Source organism: Drosophila erecta, unplaced genomic scaffold (genome assembly GCF_003286155.1).
Source record: "Drosophila erecta strain 14021-0224.00,06,07 unplaced genomic scaffold, DereRS2 tig00000000-arrow-pilon, whole genome shotgun sequence".
NCBI lineage: Eukaryota > Metazoa > Arthropoda > Insecta > Diptera > Drosophilidae > Drosophila > Drosophila erecta.
The window spans coordinates 16810307-16828724 of record NW_020825194.1 but is presented as its reverse complement, the minus strand read 5'-3'; the positions used below and the strand labels follow the sequence as shown (position 1 = coordinate 16828724).

General features: G+C 42.4%; 5 protein-coding genes across 10 annotated transcripts; 1 reads left to right on the top strand and 4 right to left on the bottom strand.

Moving 5' to 3' along the window:
* Positions 1–8: 8 nt before the first annotated feature.
* On the top strand, positions 9–1298 carry LOC6553590 (mesencephalic astrocyte-derived neurotrophic factor homolog). Its single transcript, XM_001980138.3, has 4 exons — positions 9–242; positions 314–438; positions 522–663; positions 934–1298. The coding sequence occupies exons 1-4, from the start codon at positions 155–157 to the stop codon at positions 1098–1100; spliced, it is 522 nt and encodes a 173-aa protein (XP_001980174.1). The 5' UTR covers positions 9–154; the 3' UTR covers positions 1101–1298.
* A 12-nt stretch (positions 1299–1310) lies between these two features.
* On the bottom strand, positions 1311–6946 carry LOC6553591 (lysosomal-associated transmembrane protein 4B). Of its 3 annotated transcripts, none has more exons than XM_026979537.1 (4): positions 6616–6946; positions 2574–2840; positions 2358–2511; positions 1311–1768 (listed from the first exon to the last, which is right to left on the bottom strand). In XM_026979537.1, the coding sequence occupies exons 2-4, from the start codon at positions 2814–2816 to the stop codon at positions 1668–1670; spliced, it is 498 nt and encodes a 165-aa protein (XP_026835338.1). In that variant the 5' UTR covers positions 2817–2840; positions 6616–6946; the 3' UTR covers positions 1311–1667. The 3 variants fall into 3 exon arrangements, with proteins under 3 accessions (XP_026835338.1, XP_001980175.1, XP_026835399.1); XM_001980139.3 differs by having other exon boundaries at positions 2574–2844; positions 6616–6944; XM_026979598.1 differs by lacking the exon at positions 6616–6946 and adding an exon at positions 4240–4419 and having other exon boundaries at positions 2574–2844.
* A 1074-nt stretch (positions 6947–8020) lies between these two features.
* On the bottom strand, positions 8021–9259 carry LOC6553592 (putative SERF-like protein). 2 transcript variants are annotated; one of them, XM_001980140.3, is made up of 3 exons: positions 8992–9259; positions 8572–8677; positions 8021–8508 (listed from the first exon to the last, which is right to left on the bottom strand). In XM_001980140.3, exons 1-3 carry the CDS (start codon positions 8996–8998, stop codon positions 8439–8441), a joined length of 183 nt encoding a protein of 60 aa, XP_001980176.1. In that variant the 5' UTR covers positions 8999–9259; the 3' UTR covers positions 8021–8438. The 2 variants fall into 2 exon arrangements, with proteins under 2 accessions (XP_001980176.1, XP_026839790.1); XM_026983989.1 differs by lacking the exon at positions 8992–9259 and adding an exon at positions 8937–8955.
* A 248-nt stretch (positions 9260–9507) lies between these two features.
* LOC26526811 lies at positions 9508–10029 on the bottom strand. Its single transcript, XM_015155042.2, has 2 exons — positions 9764–10029; positions 9508–9704 (listed from the first exon to the last, which is right to left on the bottom strand). Exons 1-2 carry the CDS (start codon positions 9983–9985, stop codon positions 9549–9551), a joined length of 378 nt encoding a protein of 125 aa, XP_015010528.1. The 5' UTR covers positions 9986–10029; the 3' UTR covers positions 9508–9548.
* Positions 10030–10161: 132 nt separating this feature from the next.
* LOC6553593 (mucin-5AC) lies at positions 10162–18041 on the bottom strand. Of its 3 annotated transcripts, none has more exons than XM_015154660.2 (5): positions 17566–18041; positions 15281–15438; positions 12063–12327; positions 11884–12005; positions 10162–11807 (listed from the first exon to the last, which is right to left on the bottom strand). In XM_015154660.2, exons 2-5 carry the CDS (start codon positions 15365–15367, stop codon positions 10359–10361), a joined length of 1923 nt encoding a protein of 640 aa, XP_015010146.1. In that variant the 5' UTR covers positions 15368–15438; positions 17566–18041; the 3' UTR covers positions 10162–10358. The 3 variants fall into 3 exon arrangements, with proteins under 3 accessions (XP_015010146.1, XP_015010142.1, XP_026831494.1); XM_015154656.2 differs by having other exon boundaries at positions 10162–11810; positions 17566–18012; XM_026975693.1 differs by having other exon boundaries at positions 10167–11810; positions 17663–18041.
* Positions 18042–18418: the final 377 nt, after the last annotated feature.

Sequence of the window (18418 nt, the reverse complement as noted above, 5' to 3'; positions counted from 1 at the left end):
AATGAGTAGTTTTATCGATGCCTGGACTATCGCTGAACACCCATATCTACGGCCACCTAACGCTAACATTTCTCGGGGACACAATCAAATCGCAGGCAGAGAACTAAGTTTAGTTAATTAAAGTTCGCTCAAACGCAGTCGAAGTAATAACAAAATGAAGACGTGGTACATGGTGGTAGTGATCGGCTTCTTGGCGACGTTGGCCCAAACGTCGCTGGCCCTGAAAGAGGAGGACTGCGAAGGTAGGTTGGCCACGTAAGTGATTGATGTTCTGGAACAGATTTTCACCGGGCTCTATTATTTCGTTCCGCAGTGTGCGTCAAGACGGTGAGGCGGTTCGCAGACTCGCTGGACGAGTCCACCAAGAAGGATTACAAACAGATCGAAACAGCCTTTAAAAAATTCTGCAAAACGCAGAAAAATAAGGAACACAGATTCGTGAGTAGCCGGCAAACAAGTGCCGCCCCTCTGTCCCCACTTCCTCTTTGGGAAAAATGATACACGTATGCGTTTCCCCATAGTGCTACTACCTCGGAGGTCTGGAAGAATCCGCCACGGGCATCCTCAATGAGCTGAGCAAACCCCTCAGTTGGTCCATGCCAGCAGAGAAGGTCTGCGAGAAGCTAAAGAAGAAGGACGCGCAAGTCTGCGATCTTCGTTATGGTAAATATTTTTGTTAGGGTATATATGTACATAAATATGTAGGAAGTGCTCTTTATTCTTTATGCTCCCTAGCATTTTTTTACAAAAGGAATTAATCTGAATTGTGGAATACATTTTTGTAGTTATAATGGAAAATTATAGATAGATCAACGAAACAGTATTAGAAACATCAAATCTGTCGTGCAGGAAATAAAATTGTCTTTTTCTGTCGCTGCTCTTCGCCTAAAAATACATCCATAAACATTTACTCATCGAGTATTTTCATTGCAGAGAAACAAATCGATCTGAACAGCGTGGACCTGAAGAAGCTGAAGGTACGCGACCTGAAGAAAATCCTCAACGACTGGGATGAGAGCTGTGATGGTTGCCTGGAGAAGGGCGATTTCATCAAGCGCATCGAGGAGCTGAAGCCGAAGTACTCGCGCAGCGAGCTGTAGAGCTCAGTCAGATACTTGTGTAGTTACATGGAACACGCCCACTTAGCTAAAACAACAACCACATGAAACGCCCCCCTACACATCCATATTTTTAGTTAATTTACAATTTTGATAGACTTTGAGAGAATTGAATATAACTATATATGCCTAAAGATATAACCTATATTTTGAAATAAAAAACGACAAACAAACACACAAGACCTCGTGCTCTAAAATGGTTGATAAATAAACAGTTTGTTTTTATTTTTGTTATTAATTTTCGGACTTTGTTATTAATTTTTGAACTCCTTATTCACAATTACAAGAATTACGTACAAATTACAACATAAATTCATATAATATCTGGATTAAAGTTTTATTTAAATGTTAAATACATAATTCAATTGCACTTAATGCCGCGGGCCGCGTAAATTCGATGTGAGCGAAGGGCTGGCTCGCCTCAACTAAATTAAAATTATTAGTTAGACATAATCACTAAAAACGAACATAGGAAGCTAGGATGAAGATGTGTGGGTATTGAAGTCTGCTTCTAGAATGCAATTTCTGATGAATGTGCTCATGGAGATCCTAGCGGCGGTACGGCTGCTTGTTGTAACGCCCGCGTTCGTTCTCCTCGGACAGGTTGGCGTATTCACTGTAGACCACGCACCAGCAATAGGTCATAATGGCTGAAAGATGGAGGAACATGGGTTAATGCGAGTGCGCGCAAAAGTGTGCTGCAATTTCTTATTCTACATATGTGGCATCCGATTTTAGACATACCGATCCCGTATATACTCATTTACTTCTCTCATTTTAAAACATTTTTAACTCGGTTATACATTTATTTAAAATAGATTTAATGCTCGGTAAATAATTGACTTGGTGGAAAGGTTGTTATTTTTAAATTTATTTTTTTTTGTCTTTTATTTTCGTATTTTATTACGATTATTGAAAAGCAAAAAAGCTTCTTAAAGACTTGTAATATTTCCCTAATAATTTACTATCAATGTGTTTGTGGAAATGTCAGTTCACAAATGGCCTCAACAAGCCACTTTGCGCCTCATTTGCTTGCACCACCCGGCAAGCCCCTCCAAAAACTTCTAGCCTGCGGCGCCGGGGCACTTCTGCTTTCAGCACACGGGCAATCATGGCATGATAAATGCGTCTATAAATTAAAAACGGCTCGCAATAACCGCCATCCGGTGCTAAAAACCGCACATGGAAAAGTAGCCAGACCGCCTATTTTCCACCTCCCATGAGGGAAAATGCACTTACCGCTGACAATTAGGCCGAAGATCAGCCAAAGGACGCCAGTCAGCACGTAGCCGTCGATGAAGAAGACGATGCCCGTGTAGATGACGGAGATCAGCAGACCGATGGCAATCATAATGCCGAGGACCACCCATGGAACCATCAGGTAGTGGTTCCGCTGGAATATGCATAAATTATTATTTTATTCAATTAAATTAAATAAATTAGCTAATTACATACCTTCAGGGCACCTATGATCATGAGCAGCGATATCAAGATGGTCATGCACAAATTGATGACTAGGATAATTTTCACAATGTCATTGGGGATGAAGTCAAAGATTATCGTCTTGAAGTGCACCCGTGTCGTGAAGATCACCACAATGGTAATGATCGACAGGATTATCGCCAGTATGCCCGAGATAACTGAACCATTCCGGGTCGATTGGCACAGACAGCACGAATTTAGCAGGGGCTTCGGCATTTTGTCAGATTTGTATTGTGAGTACTAGCTGAAAACCAATAAGACGCACAATATCAGTATCCGGTACCATTTTTAAAATCATTTGAACCTAAACTTATAACAACACAGCAGTATTTGATTTCCTGCGGTACTTGGTAGGAAGAAATTTCAAGGAATATCCCAACTATATCCCAACTATTGCAAGAGTAAAAACAACCAATGCCACAGCATGAAAATCCCACAGTTTGACCAGTTGTGACGTCAAGCAGTCGAATTCAAATGTTTATTAAACAAATGTGATTTAAAAATAGAAGGAACGAAGAAAACCCAGGGGTAAAAAGCGTGAAATACTTGAAACGCGCAATCTTTATAATAATATTTATCAAAGCTTTCAAATAAATCAACGAGACGAATGCAGGCATTCGAGCTGGAATGGCAGTAGACATGGGGAGTTTGGGAAAGTTTATATCAGAAGTGCATGCGCGTGCGCACACGATCGACGGAACTGGTATCTTTGGGTTGCACCCATCTATCCAGATAGCGAAATAGCGCCACCGGGCATTGTCATTAAATTAATCAAACGCTTAACATGCCTCAGACCCCGCTGCAGATTGATGTGGCGCATGTTGGCACTTGCAAATGCCGCTGCAGCTGGTTTGCATCCATTGGATGCGGGCACTTGTGTATCCATGTGATATATCTGATGTATGCATGTGGCTCGCGGCGGTCTTGGATGAGATAATCACACGCCGAAAAGTCTTGTCTTACATGGAAACGCTTAGAGTCATTATAGAAAGGCTGCCTGTGAAATGCCTTTGGCAAACAACTAAAGTTCAGACAACAGATACAGATACCATTTGTGTGTAAGGCCAATTTCCGCTGAGTTTCACACCTCAAACGAAGTACAAAACAGCAAAGAGATGCGAACAATCTGGCCAACAGAAGTGTTATACAATTTGCGCAATTATCAGGGGCGGCGGAAAGGGAGCGTGCCAAAGATCACACCGCATTCTTTAATGTATAGCAGTTCAAAAAATTTGTTATAGTTTCGTCACAAACTGGCGGCGGGGCTGATAAACCGGACATATGGCGCATTAACATGCCGTTTTCACGCGTTTCGCACGGGTTTTCAGCTCAGGCGATCTCCACGTTGGCGTCTGTTTATAAATGGTACCTCAATTGGATACAGATCCGACCAGAACGCATTTGTCTGGTTTCTACAGCTCAGACATCTTGGGTTACTTTCTGCGGCTTTGCGATATCGCTGTCTTGACCTGGTTAGCAGAACAAAACAAAGTAAAGCTAGTGTACCTAAGACATCGGCGAACTTTTAGAGCCTTCTTCATATCAGGCGAAATGGGTAAACAACCTCGAAATGGAAGCGATCAGCCCACTCATCAGTTTAATGAAGTTAATATTCGCAATGAACTCATCTAATGCTTACGTTGACTTCCGCTCGCCTCACACAGAGTAGTCACTAAATGTCACAAATGTCACTGTATATATAGGCGTGACTCGCAGCTTATGGAGTCAAGTTCAAATCACTGCGTGGGTGACTCTTTCCGAGGAATTCGTGCCTTCACTTGACGTGGGCTTGGAGACTTGGAAAGTCTTCTGACTTGACAAGTGCAACTGGGCAGTTGGCATGCACTACGCAGACTGATGATACTCGTACTATATTGTTTGCGGCTATCATCTGCTGTCATGGGCCACAAAACAGAGCCAAAGCCAATTATACTCGGCTTTGGCTTTAGTCGACTTAATCGCTACTCGAACTTTTGTGACCCTGCTGCCCGCTGAACCCCGCAAAACCACTCGGCAATTAGTTTGCGCTTCAACGCGTAATTAAGTTTGACATTTTTCTGCGCTACTTTTTGCGCCAGGCACAAAAGATATCGAAAAGACAAAGGCATTTTGTATGGGGCTGGAAATTGCTCAATCTACAATCTTCGACAGAAAGTGGGAGCTCACTTGAGTGGCCAGGTCCGGTTTTTTTCATTTATTTAGGTCCATTTGAAACCGGTAGAAATCGTTCTACCAAATTTGACAGGTCCAAAGCACGCGGCGTTTTTGGTTTTTATATATTCTCTTTATTTCTGCTATTCCAGCTCCCACTTGACTTTTTGTATATGATTTTTTGTCAAATGGCCTTTTTTCCGCGGGTTATTAAACAATACTCGACTTGCCATATAAATCAATTAAAACCGTTGCAGCTGCAAACTCAATTGCAGCCTTTGAAGTTTCCATTTGCCGAACAAGATTTTGTAATTACTAGTGGCAGCGGCGTCTTTTAGATGTAAGATCCAAATGTGCGCGCATCCCAGAGATACTTTTCGTTCTCTCGACACTTCATAGTTTTCAGGGTCAATGAAGCCGCGACATTGGACGCGTTCAAAAACTCAATTTTCGAGGATCATTCGGATTTTGGGCTTTCGTTTCCCCAGCCAGGCGAAAGTTAACTCATAAAGAGATCGCCCATCAAAATGATTCATATATAAAAACACGAAACACTTATTAATAGATCACAAGGTCGCGAGCATCTAGAAATCTAGAGAGTCGACAATAACAGTGGAACTTTTGGAACAGCTCTCACAATCTCTGATCAGTGGCTGTCTGGGGTCAGGAATGGGACTCTACCTTATGTTTTTAGCACCTGTTCGTCGAGAATTCTACGCCCATGTGCCATTTCATGTGGCGTAGGTGTGCGAACGCCTTGGCTTGTTCTGCCCGAATGTTTTTTGTCAAATAAAATTTGGTGGCGTTATCTGTTGCCTTGTAAATTGAGTAACCTTCACATTGCTCATTTTTCACTGCTTCTAAATGGATGCGCGTCACTGAACTTTGCCAAATGGGGGATTTAAAAACGGTTTTGTCTTGAAGACCGTTTATTTCCCTTCATAATTACTTCCCAGGAGGAGTGGCCACTTAAGATTCAATGAACGACGCTTTCATTTGGGGCTTTGATGTGATTTTTATGGTTCGCGACTGAGGCGAATAGCCAAAATGTGGCTCAGTTGAAATATATGCCAGACGCGCATATTACGTATACGCCCACGCACACCTGAACTCTGGGCTGTGTGGCCCACTTATCCCTAAGCTCGCAACGTGTTCAACTTGAGATCCCCCAAAAAGGCAAAGGAGAAGGCTTTCAGGTTGTTGCTGATCGCAGCCTTTCAATGTCAGTTCGCAATTATGACATCACCGAGTGCATCGCCTATATAGATCGCTATGTGTGCAGCAAACAGACTGACTCTGTTTTCATTCAGATACATTTTCTCAGCCAATTGGGTCAGCGATCACTAAATGCAAGCAAACAGTGGCATTATTGTTTAACAATAATTTATATGCTGCGGTTTTCTCAACTTTACCGCAGCATTTGCGGGCGCTCAGAAAAGTAAAAAGTCCGGGGTTCAGCTATCAGCGATCATTTGAATATTGAAATTACTGGACGGCCAGTGAATATATTTTGTATAAATAAGCACACACAACCGCAAGGCAGACGAGCGCGACTCAAGTCGGGTAACTGGCTGTATAGTATAGATAGGTACGAGTATATAGCTACTGGGGGCTACCTACTCCTCCCACTCCTCACGCCGCCCTTCCCCGCGAAACACTTCTGTTTGATCACACATATGCATATGTATCCACCTCCGGGGCCAGCTGCTCGCCTGTTATTTCAATTTCGAGGCGATCGTTTATCACTCGATTTGCATGCGACGGCGATCGATTGATCTCCCGATCCGCCCAATCGGCTGCCAACTGCCTGCATTTCTCCGCTGATAATGTCAGTCTCCTGGCAGCCAGCCATATATTCACTTACACTTTCTAATTTATTTTTGATTTGATGGTGGCACTGCAAAACGCAGTCGAGGGATATCAATTTGATTCCGCTGATTCGGCAGCCTCGTAATTAGTTATTTTCATAAATTTGATATTTGTCTCCAAGTGCGTAGCGTTTCGAGGCGATTTGGATTTGGATCCGACGACTTGCGCGCGATTTCGATGTGAGTGCGGCGGGTTTCACGGAGCGACTGAAAACGCGGGCTGCTGCCGCCAACGTGAGAGACGACTCGCGATCGCGATTTTTCTCATCTGCGAGCGTTTGTTGATTTTTCCGCTCGTTCTCGGCTGGCTAGCTGGCTGAAAAGTTCTCAAAACTTAGACGCTGTTTTTAGTTAAGACAGCTTTTGCGTGGCCGGCGAGGAGCTTTCTCCGAAACAGAAAAAGCAGAAACCAGTTAGACGATTGGATAGCCCTCGCTGCTCCGCTGTTCCGGCATGAAGATATCAAGAATTTGGTCAAACAATGGTGGGGCGATCCTCTACAGCGCATTGCACTAGGCAAGCCAAACAAATCAGTGGACGTTCTCTTTACTTGGGCTCGACATCCGTGTTTTTTGCGACATCGCGTTGAGGAGCTCGAGATTCCAGCCGCAGATACATCCGCACGCCATGACCCCATCTGCCTTTATTGGTAATGAATAAGCTAGTGCACTGAGGCATAATGCATGAAAATCTTTTTTTAAAAGCAAATAGATATTCCATCAGATAGAAATTAAAAGCTTTTGAGTGTGGTTCGTTTTTAAATGCCTTTAAAATATCCTGCAATATGTTAGTTTACAAGACTTGCACTAAATTCTGAGTTTCTTCTTTCAACCTTTTCTTACACATAAATTTAATTATACTTAAATGAAATTGAATGTTATGCAACTTCAAGAATTGTACAGCATGTTTTTCTCTGTGCATCTTCCTGCCGTTAGTGGCCAGGTTTTTGGTCATTTATTCTGTAAAAGGTAAACGCTAGCATTCGACTTATTGGCATCTAGGCGAGAGTTTTGTAGGCCAGCTTTGGCATGCAGCTACTTTCATATTTATCAAATCGTGCCATTTCCTTATATTTCCATTGTATGCAAATTTAGTCGAGGTATATTATATACCCCTTTGGGGCATGCTTAAATCGGGCCAGGAAGCTTAGTAGTTCGTATCCAGTGCCCTATTAATACTCAGATTTGTAAGATCTAAGGTTTATATTTAACATTCTTGAGTTATACTTATAGGAATTGCTCTGAGACTATCAATCTTTATATCTCTCTCTTTCTCTTGGGCGCCCATACTCGCTAGAAAAGTGACTCATTAGTTAAAGTTAATTTGCGCTACCAGTCGACCGTTATCGTGTGCCATAATCTATATATATATTTTCATCAAACACAATAACACATAATCGAGTCTGGCGGCTGCATATTATGTTTTATTTGAAAATTTATATATATACATTACAGTAAATAATTTAGTCAGGTAGGTGGAGAAATAAAATGTAAGATTACTTAATTAACGTACAGCAGCACTTCAAACGAAAAAGAACGAAAACCGGAACCGAATCGAAGTCCTTGGGTGGCACTTGCTATTGCTATTGCTATGTCACGTGCTGTACTGCCCGGTAATATCTAAGCGCAGTTGTGGGTCGTTGAAATGTATACAATGCTCGTGCGTTATGTATGTTGCTTCATGTACAATTTAACCACATGGTCGACTATCCTAGGTCCTTGGGCGAAACGGGGTCTTGGCTGACGAACGACTGACTATAAGCCTAACCTGTCCGGAAATGCATCAGGGAGTCTGGATCTCGGACAAGCCAATGGGTTGACTACTTGCTTGTGCCCGCGGCAGCGGCCTCCTCCTTCTTTTTCTGCTTCTCTCGCATTAACTCAGCGTCCCTGGGGTATGTAATGGTATATTAATAATATTATTGTCTATGGAATATATTGTAGATCACTCACCTGGCCTTCCTCTGCTCCACGGTGAGGTTATCAGTTCGCTTTCCCTTGGTCAAATCCGCCTGCTTCTTCTGGTTCTTCTGGCGGGCCAGGTCGCGTTGGTTGCCGCCTAGTAAGTTGGTGATATTATAATTAGTAAATACGAGGCAGCTGGTTAGAGGCGCGTGCTAAACGTGATCTACATAATCCGTGAGAGGTTAGAGGCGCTCACATGTCCTCTGCTCGTCCATCGATTTTTGCCTGCTCTACATGCGAAAGCCAAGGATTACTTTCGGGTAGCGAAACTAATACTCTATGGCATATTCCGAAGATTAGGATTTTGGATGTCAGAGGAGGTAATCCCCATTGAATTGTTATTTATTACATACACATTTAATACATAGTGCAGTGTTAACAAAATGGCTTCATGATGCCCCTACTTACGTGTCATTTTTAAGGGTCCTTCTGGTTCTCGACTGATAGTAGCTACAATTTGGTTAAACTTTTGTTTTTGTGAATAGTAAATTTTAGTTGCTGAGCGTTGTATTTTAAATATTCTTGCTGCTTTTCGGACAGTCGAAGTTGATTTGTTTTTATTGAACGATGTGTCAAATGTTGAAAGGCACTAACGCGTTAGATACGCAAAAGCACTAACGCGTGGTAATCGATGGGCAGCACTGGTGAGCTCAAAATGAGCAGAGTTGGTATATTTAAAATGCAATACTTCCGGAATTTTAAATATTCGTATATTGAAAGTATATTTAGAACAATCATTTTATGTTATTGTGCCGCTTTTAAGCAATTGTAATGAATATAATTTTTTTCCAAAACAAAATATATGGATGTAAATTTAAATATTTTTGTATTTTTTTTTACAGAAATTACAGTATTACAGAACAGTAGTATGGATAGTGAAGAGATACAGATGTATTTTAAATATTTCATCCAGGAAGCACTTAAGAACTGTACAGCGAAATCAATAGAAACACATCTTATTGATTTTAAAAATAACTATTCACTGATTGTCTTCGATTGTTATTGTTAGCGTATCGTTCCTCGAGATCTTCGAAAATGGACTTGCTGGTCATGTCATCGTACTCCTTTCTTACAACCCAAATTTCCAACGTGCTCAGCAACACAAACTTTGCGTGGGCGCTCTTAAAATAACGAATTGTGCAGATTTAACCACCAAATATATTACCAGTATACCGATTACCTCCTTTGGATGATTTCCAGACCAAAGGCCTGTTGCAGTCAGATATGATTTAATGAGCATTCGCCACACCCAGTACATATGCATGTCGGCCAGTTTCGGTATTGGTGGAACGATAACATGGCTAAATGGATCCAGTTTTACATCTGCTGAATCCCCCATAATACTGTACTTCACTGACCTAAATAAATTTTGAAAGAACCGAAAAATTAATCCAAAAACCATAGAGACGGAAAGATCTAGGGGTGCCTAAATTTTAACAACTGAGAAAAATTTGCTTTTAAGAGTTATTAATAATATTTTTTGAGTAACATGGTGAAACGACTCAGCATTATTCTACTCTATAAATTTCTATAAATATAAATTTACACAAATGAACCCACCACAGGAGAAATAATTCATTCACAAACATATTTGTGTAGTTTAATAATTAATCTGCGGATATACAATAACATTAACACTTAAATGCGTGGATGCTTCACTCCGGGACTTCTCAGCGGAGGCTAATACTAGGGCTAGTAGCAGATGCGAATGCGGATGCGGTTGCGGATAATGGACGATGGGACGGACGGACACGGGAATGGAAATGGGGGCAGGACTATCTGCGCAGGCAGGGCTCGCAGGTGCCCGGCAGGACGAACGAAGGATGGCACTCCGGGCACTTGGGGTTCTCTCCGAACCACTTGGTGCGCTGCTCGGGGATCTTGAGCTGGAACGAGTTGTACAGATCCCCGCTGCTGGAGCTGGAGCTCCCAACCGCTTCTCCTGCGCCAGGACCATAGCCCGTGCGCCCAATGGTTTCCAGCGGGAAGGCGTACTCCGGAATGAGCAGTTGCTTGCGCAAATGGCTTATATCGGTGGAGCTGGCCACCACATCGGATCGCCGCTGTGCCGGCTCCGACTGCAGTTTCTCTTCCTCTTTGGGCTTAATGGATCTCGAGATGGCCAACCGGTGGGTGGTGCTCGACTGCTGGAGAGGCGAAGTAATCTGGACTGGCTTTTTTTGCTGGCTTCCGATATCGTTCAGTCGAGTGTTGAATATATTCTGCTTGCTGGTGACCCCGTAATCTCCGGTGGTCTCGGGATATTCACGTCCATCCACACCAATGGGTGGGTCCAATTTGGGAGGCTCAAGACCGTTCGAGGGCACCTTCCATTCGTAGTAGATAGGCGGTCCCTGGGTGGTTGCTATATCGTGGGGCACAAAGTCTACGAACGGCGGCAGCAAATCGTTGAAGGGCATCTGTGCCGGGCGCGATGGTGGTGCTGCAGTGCTGGTGGGCGTGGCCAGGCGGAAGCTCTGGGCCGGAGCTGGCGTCCGATTATCGCTACGTGGCGGTACTCCAACCGTAGTAACCGTAGTTGGGTGTGTGGTAAAGGAGAAGGGTACGCCAGCCAAGGTCGTTGGTCGACTTAGTGGGCGTGGAGTTGTGGTGCTGACCTCCTTACGACTTGGAACAGGACTAAAAGGAGCCGCCGTTGATGTGCGCAGTGTGGTGGAGACTTCCGCGTTCTGGGCCTGGGTCTCCTCTAGATTGTGGATGGGATACACGAAGGGCGGCTCGTAGATCTTTGAGGGCGGCTTGATGAACTTGGTTAGCTTGGTGCTGGACTGTTTTGTTTCACGGAGTGGCGACTCCGCCGAGTTGAAGTCTGCCGAGGTGTTGTACCGTGTGCTGTGGCTGGTGCCCAAGTCGTCCATATCATGCTCCTGAAGACTGGGTCGCCTGTTGTGCAAGGCCTCCGTTCGCCTGGCGCTTACCGGAGGTCTTCGAGTGGTGGTTGTTGTGGTGGGGGCACGAGTTGTGGTTGTTGGTCGGCTGGTGGTGGTCGCTCTAGTGGTCGTGGTGGTGCTAGTGACAATGGGTATCCTAGGCTTGGCCGCTTGGGCACTGGACAGTTCGATTTGCGGTTCATAAGCCGGTGGAAGGATCGTCCGGCTGGGTGGTGGAATGCGCCAACGCGTCTGCGATATCTGAGGATCCGATTTACCCGCACCGGCTCCCTTGACGGATTCATCGCGTATCTGATTCTGGTTGGAAGGGAACTGCTGCAAGAACAAGCCAGTATAAGTATTTAAAAAGATAATCATTTACAACTAGACATTAATACAAAAGCGTCACCTTATATTGGCTTCTGAAGGACTCTCCGGAATAGTCGGGCGCATAAGGACGATCGAGAAGATCAGGTCTAGGAGTGCGCAAGCTGTTTTCCTCATCGTTTACGAAGGGCTTGTCCCGCTGACCTGGGGAACAGATTTTGTTTTCAAATCTAATATTATTCGTTGGGATACAACACAAACCAATTAGGAGATTGGCGGCATAGTTGCTCTCTGCCTTGGAGCAGTTCACCATGTACCAGTGATCGCAGATTAGCATTCGCTGCTGGAAGAGTGTCGTGTTGGGACAGGTGTAGCTGAACTGGCGACCCAGGCCATCGCACATGTGGTACACCTGGCAGCCCGTCTCCACATCCGCATAATATCCCGCTGGACGTCCGGCGCAGGAGAATGATGTCTTCTGCATCAGCTGCGAGGCAGGATTCGTTTTTGGGATGGCATTTTGAGCCTGCAGAGAATTAAAATAATAATGCCAATTGAAATTTGCAATACTTAAACGAATACTTACTACAAAATTAAATATATTACAAGTAATATAACATTTAAATTAAGCGTTTGTTAGTACTTTGATTGAAACATTAGATTCTAGTCCTTAACAAAACATTCTGTTTTGGATTTCTAGTGAGTTCGTCCAGTAGAGACTTACATAACTTTTTTGGTCAGAGATTCATGATTTCATAGATTGTTCGGAATGCTGGGAAAATATTTTTCACGGACTGGGCGGAAGCTTCTGCACATGTACGTGTAGATCCAGTGGCAGATTTCGATAAGTCATTGGGCTATAATTTGCTACTGTCGACGTGAAATTTTTTCATTATAATTAGGCACATCATAGGGAAACAGCAACAGCTTCCACAAAAACCGACTAAAAATAAAGTTGACATTTCACACAGCGGCACAGGTCGACTGATGCAAGAAGCCGTGGCACCATGTGCCAAGTTATGACATCGCGTCAATTCATCACTTTGGGCCCAAGTCAGGGCAGCATCCGAATCCAACCTGCGGTCTGAACCCAGCTCCCAGCTCGAAACCCAAAATGTACACACTATGCTTACAGCACTCACATTCACATTCACACATGCTGGGCACGAGTACTCGCCGATATCGATCTTTGTGTCATTTGTTTAGCTACTCCAATAGTCTTGTGACTGCGAAAGCCTTCATCAAAGGTAGCCGATTACAGATTATACTCGGAAGACTCCTATCTCCCTATTTTATCTCATAGATGTAAGTTCCTTTCACTCGGTCAAAGCTAAGTAACTTATAAGTAACGTATAAATATAAATACCCAAAATAAAAATTGTAATTGTATAAAAGCTGATTAATGTAATATATTATGTAAAACATTTTGAAAACTTCTTAGAAGCAATGATACCAAGAAAGACTGGAACTACAAACCATGATATCTAATTGCTTAATAAGGCTAACACATTTCGATTTTAGGGCTCTTTTCTTATTTTTCGTTACTTGCCATGGGCCATAGTTAAGTATACTTTTAAATACAAAGATCGGGAATCGTATTGTCCATAGATAAATTCAAGTCAAATTATGTAGTTGGATTTTAATGGGTTACTTTTAAGGAGAGATGTTCCCCTCAGAGTAGAAGCTCGTTAAGTCGAATTGATATTTCCTTTGGATGGAAAGCTCCACAAATTGCAAAGTTGAGGGGAACGATTTGGACTGTAATCATTCCTAATACGACAGGGAATCACTTAAGGAAACCCGATTGTGCAATCCCCAAGATACGAGGCACAATCCAAGGCCCAGTCGAGATTTCAATTTCGCGGGACGGAGCTGTTTGGGTTTCTTATTTCGGGCAATTTGCCATAATTTGAAACGCTCTTCAATTTCATTTCAGGCATATTTACGGGCCGCACTAAAACACACATTCTGCGCCCAGTTGCCCACTCGTCCGTTACATAACAGCCACAACTTCATCCTCGACTTGGGTTTCGTTTTAATTTCTTGTATGCAAATGGCGAAAACAATCAACACACTATTCTCCCTCAGTTTTTGTTGTTGGCCGGCAGTGTGTGTTCCATTTCTGCAAAAGTGTCAGACGAGTCGGAAAAAAGGTCACTTGGTCAGCGAAGTCTTTTGTCTGTGATACACTCGCATTTGTCTCGAGACCTTTGCTTCTCTGAATCATGTGTATCTTTGCCGGCCTGTGTGTGAATTGCGGATTGGATGCACTCGTACACACATAGAATAAATTAAAAATGAAACAAAGCGTAAAGAGCGCAAAATTACAACATTTTCCGCCGTTGCTCAAAGAAGTGTCTTGGGAAGCTCGGAAGATTCGGTGGCAAACACGACGAACATTTGTCGGTGGTGGCTCCACAGGGGATCTTGTGGCAGAATGAAAGCCCTCAAATTATATCTAGTAAGCGTTAACTTCCAAGTATATTATTATTACTCCACAGTATGACAGTCTCACTGATAACAAATTTAACAAATTAATTGACAGTATTTTATGGTAATTTGTACAATGTGTTCCATGCAAGCGACACCCCGTTTCCATGCACTTAAGCCAATATTCGTAAAGATACATTTGACTTTTTAACTCGGATAATTAATTTGTCATCAATCTATTCTTTACGACTTACACACATTGTAAACAGATTGAGAAGTTTACATAAATTTGTATACCTTTGATTAGCCGTAATACAATTAGATTGTTAGTTAGTTAAAAAGATGCACCATTCTTTTCCTATTTAATTTATGATTAAGCATACTTGTTGAAACAAATGTGAATTAACTATTAAATCAGACAAAATGTATAATTTTAATTAAAATTGTTAGCTCATTTTCTTGACATGCCTTTTAATTTGCAATTTATTAAGATAGGATCTAACACTTAGTACTTAGCATCACACTGAATACAATAGGTAGTATCTATGGAAAAATCGTAGAAAGATTGATATTCATCACTTAAATTTTGTATAAAGTTTTGATGTTTTCTATGGGCAGGCAATACTAATGTAAAGAATTTTACAATCCCTTTGGAATAAGACTACTAAACCCCAATTGAAGGGTCACGCTTTTAATTGTAATGATAGTCACAGTCTTAACGGATTACCATTTCTGAGGATGTAGTTATTGTTGAGAAGCAGGTGAAAATGTAGCTAAATACGTTTCTTGATGCTCGCTTAGGGGGAGCTTCATTAGCATTAATTGTACGATATGTTTACGTTACTTAAGCTATTAATTATTGCAATCTACGGAAGGAAGATAATAAGCATCTTCGCAGCTTAACAAATACTGCGCTTAAATATTTATACAATTCCGCAATTTGCATTTCAATTCTCTCTCACGTGCACATCGCCATTGGAATCTCCGCTGGCATATCATTCGAGTTCCCCGATCGAGCCCGGCTAAGGGTACAGTTACTTGTAACTTACCTCACTGGCCAAAAATAAAGCTGAGCAGAACAAAGCCAGGGTCAAAAGTCGCCAAGGCGTTGGGGTAATTTGCGTTTGTGCCAACATTTCGCCGATTGCTCTCTGTGGGTCCGGGGATTGTTTGGGAGGGGAGGGATCTCACGATGGAGAGCTTAAAACTGAAAGTTATTAATATGTTATTGAATGATCGCTGGTCACAATTGATGGGAAAGTGCAAGCAGGGCATATAAGTTGGCGCTAATTGCCTTACACAATAGCAGCTCGCATCTTAATACCCATTCCTCTCCACCATCCACCCATAGCCGTATAATAGTAATGTGTCTTTTGTTGCCAATCTTTGCGTAACCGACGTCTGCTTACTTTAGTAATAACTTTCCCAAAAATATCTCCTCATAGGTAATCACCCCTGGGTGATAATAATGTATTTACGCGTTCGGTTTTGTTGTCACTACGAAGAGACCAGTAGAAAATTTTCTTCGCCTTCAAGGTGTTTGTTCAATTCAACGCTTTCGTAATGAATTGTAAGTGTAATTTAAAAAACATTAACTTCTGAAGTTGGTGCCGCTTTATTGACTGACAGAATTTGCAACGCTGTCGCTGGCTCTTCCCCCGTTTCTGCCTCGACCTCCACCTACAATTCAATTTTACGACCTTGCCACTTGCCACTCCGCTCCTCGCAAAAAAAAAAAACGACACGTAGTCACACCGATAAAACTGTCAATCGCAGTCGCAAACAAAGCTCCAAAATGGAAATTGCACTTTATGACCGTTTATAGAAACCAAATTGGTCGAAATTGACTTGTCCGGCAAAGGCTCATCAACTTTATGAATATCCGCTCGGGTCAAGAACGTCTTCGATAGGTTTTTAATGGTATTCCGAGTATGGTGAAAAAGAGCTATGCCTAGAACTAATTTGAGCCTTACGAGGTAAACACATTCAAAGTCTCCGAGGTATTTGATTTAATGTTGTTGATATTTACTAACAGCGTCATCACTCTTTTTTGACACAAGTCAAACAAAAGCAACACTGCTATTGTCAATTAGCAGATTAAAAGTCTTTAAGCTGGGAATTTGTTATAAAAAGAGTTGGATTTTTATGTTGCACTAATGTTGTCTAACAATCAAATCGTTTAGGCAATAAACTTTTCTTTTTAAGTCATCCAAATGGATGATGACAAAATTTTTTTTAAAAATAAGTATGTTCGCATTTGCTGATTAAAGGAAATTTGGCATTACTGGGTTGAACATAAAGTTTATTATATGCAACAAATCATTACTTTTTAGTTTTCATTAAAACATATAATGTTGTAGTTATATAACGATTATAGTTATATAGCGATTTCGAAATAAAATAATAATGGGCAATAAACTCTACGATATCAATGCAAAACATGAACGTCTGACACTAAGTAAAGTAACGTTAATATATTCGCTCCGCCATTCAAACTAACATTTAAGTTCAGTTTTGCAATTAAGTTTACGGGTAATTGAAATGATTTTCTTAGAGGCATAAAATGTCTAGCCATATAATGTTGTAGTTGCCCATAGCAGTTTTCGTATTATTAATTAGGGTAACGGGTCTGAGGAACATCATATCGCCGAGCTGCAAAGTTCAATTGCCCAATAAAATCTCATACTTTTCAGCTAACGAGATCATCTGGCTCAATGCTAACCGCAACATTTGTGGCAAGTTGTGGCCAGAAGCCATTGGAGCCGAGTGCGTGTGGCAGCAGCAGTGGCAGCAGGAAAAATGGCCAAAAACCAAAAGCGAACAATACTGAACTGGCATCTAGTTTGGCGGTTTTTCCCTGTCTTGACCTTTTTGACAACGGAAAATATTTACCGCTTTATCCTCCTTGGGTTGAACTCGTGATGCTGGTTGCAGTTTTATTTCTTGGTTGCTTTTTTCGCGGTTTTTTCTTCATTTTTCCTAAGTTGCCTTGTGGCCAGTAAGGCGAAGCCTATTTGACATTTTTGCCAGCCATTTCCACTGAAAGAGCATTGCGAATCTAACTCGAAGATGCTCAAACGGCAAATAATAGCCGAGATGCAGCAACAATTATGCCAATTAGTTGGCATTACAGGTTGATTACGATTACGGCAGGCCCAGGCTCAAGTTATTTTGCCCAGCCATAGTTGGCATTTTTCTAATTGTTTTCGATTGGACCCCCGACTGGATGGAGAAGAGGAAGTTATTAAGATGCAAGCACAAGATCTTAGATGTTGGGCTCGAGATGCCGATGCCGTTTCCGAAGTCGATGCCAACCGATCGGCGGCGGGCTCACCTTCGCCCGCGTCTTCAGTTGACGGAGTATCTTAAATTGTACAAACTAATTGTCGCCGTAGGTGGTGTGCTGAAATATATTCCATATGGTCGCGGACCTCTTCACACATCCGATGCGAGTTGGTGATTCAATGCGATGTGATCTTTGCAAAGATCAAATGTCAGCAGCACTCAGAGTGCATCAAGCTCAGATTGCTAATGCAATTGCATTGGCTTGAAAACAAAGTCAAGAGCAAACGCACACTGCCACCAACCAAATTGGTTCGCATAAATTATTTGCTTTGATACTATATAGACATGCCATCAACACTTTAGCACATCATTTCACAGTCCTTTTCGAATGAAGCGCGCCTATAAAAAGCGTCCAAGTTTGTATCTTGTATCTGAGGGTTCGCAATTCGCCCGGAACGTCACAACCGCTTCGTTCGAAGTCGCGTCTTGAACTGAAGACTCTGAGTGCACCCAGCTCGGTTTAAGATTCCCATTAGGCCGCCCGCTACAGACCAGGTCTCTGCTGGAGAAGCGCTAAGCGGAGCTTCGTCATCGGCGCACAGTGGGCGATGCGCCCACGTGCGTGAGAGAAAATTCTGTTGATTTGTAAAGAAATCTATGCAAATACTTTCAAGTGTGCAAATAAGCTTGCAAAATGATGTAAGTTGGGAATTTAGCAGTGAGTTTAGGTATAAAGCCATATTATTTATAAGGCTGCATAAGCTAGTTCGTTTCATGTCACTGTGCCAAATCTTCTCGGCCAGTTAACGAAGTTCAATCGGGTTTTTTGAGCCCCTCAGCCAGCGAAGCGTTAGCGTTGCAGCTTCATTTTCAGTTTTTCAGCTTTTCAGCTAGATTCTCAG

What these genes read in the sequence shown, in the direction of transcription:
- LOC6553592 (XM_001980140.3), bottom strand. An exon ending in GTGGAGCAGAGGAAGGCCAG is followed by an intron (nt 8,509 to 8,571) that starts GTGAGTGATCTA and finishes TACATACCCCAG; the next exon opens with GGACGCTGAGTTAATGCGAG.
- LOC26526811 (XM_015155042.2), bottom strand. Translation starts at nt 9,985, where the DNA reads ATGGTTTTTGGATTAATTTTTCGGTTCTTTCAAAATTTATTTAGGTCA. An exon ending in CTGGAAATCATCCAAAGGAG is followed by an intron (nt 9,705 to 9,763) that starts GTAATCGGTATA and finishes CGTTATTTTAAG; the next exon opens with AGCGCCCACGCAAAGTTTGT.
- LOC6553593 (XM_026975693.1), bottom strand. Translation starts at nt 15,367, where the DNA reads ATGTTGGCACAAACGCAAATTACCCCAACGCCTTGGCGACTTTTGACC. An exon ending in CTTTATTTTTGGCCAGTGAG is followed by an intron (nt 12,328 to 15,280) that starts GTAAGTTACAAG and finishes AATTCTCTGCAG; the next exon opens with GCTCAAAATGCCATCCCAAA. An exon ending in TGCCGCCAATCTCCTAATTG is followed by an intron (nt 12,006 to 12,062) that starts GTTTGTGTTGTA and finishes TCTGTTCCCCAG; the next exon opens with GTCAGCGGGACAAGCCCTTC.
- LOC6553590 (XM_001980138.3), top strand. Translation starts at nt 155, where the DNA reads ATGAAGACGTGGTACATGGTGGTAGTGATCGGCTTCTTGGCGACGTTG. An exon ending in AAAATAAGGAACACAGATTC is followed by an intron (nt 439 to 521) that starts GTGAGTAGCCGG and finishes GTTTCCCCATAG; the next exon opens with TGCTACTACCTCGGAGGTCT. An exon ending in AGTCTGCGATCTTCGTTATG is followed by an intron (nt 664 to 933) that starts GTAAATATTTTT and finishes TTTTCATTGCAG; the next exon opens with AGAAACAAATCGATCTGAAC.
- LOC6553591 (XM_026979537.1), bottom strand. Translation starts at nt 2,816, where the DNA reads ATGCCGAAGCCCCTGCTAAATTCGTGCTGTCTGTGCCAATCGACCCGG. An exon ending in TGATCATAGGTGCCCTGAAG is followed by an intron (nt 2,512 to 2,573) that starts GTATGTAATTAG and finishes TGCATATTCCAG; the next exon opens with CGGAACCACTACCTGATGGT. An exon ending in CTTCGGCCTAATTGTCAGCG is followed by an intron (nt 1,769 to 2,357) that starts GTAAGTGCATTT and finishes TCCATCTTTCAG; the next exon opens with CCATTATGACCTATTGCTGG.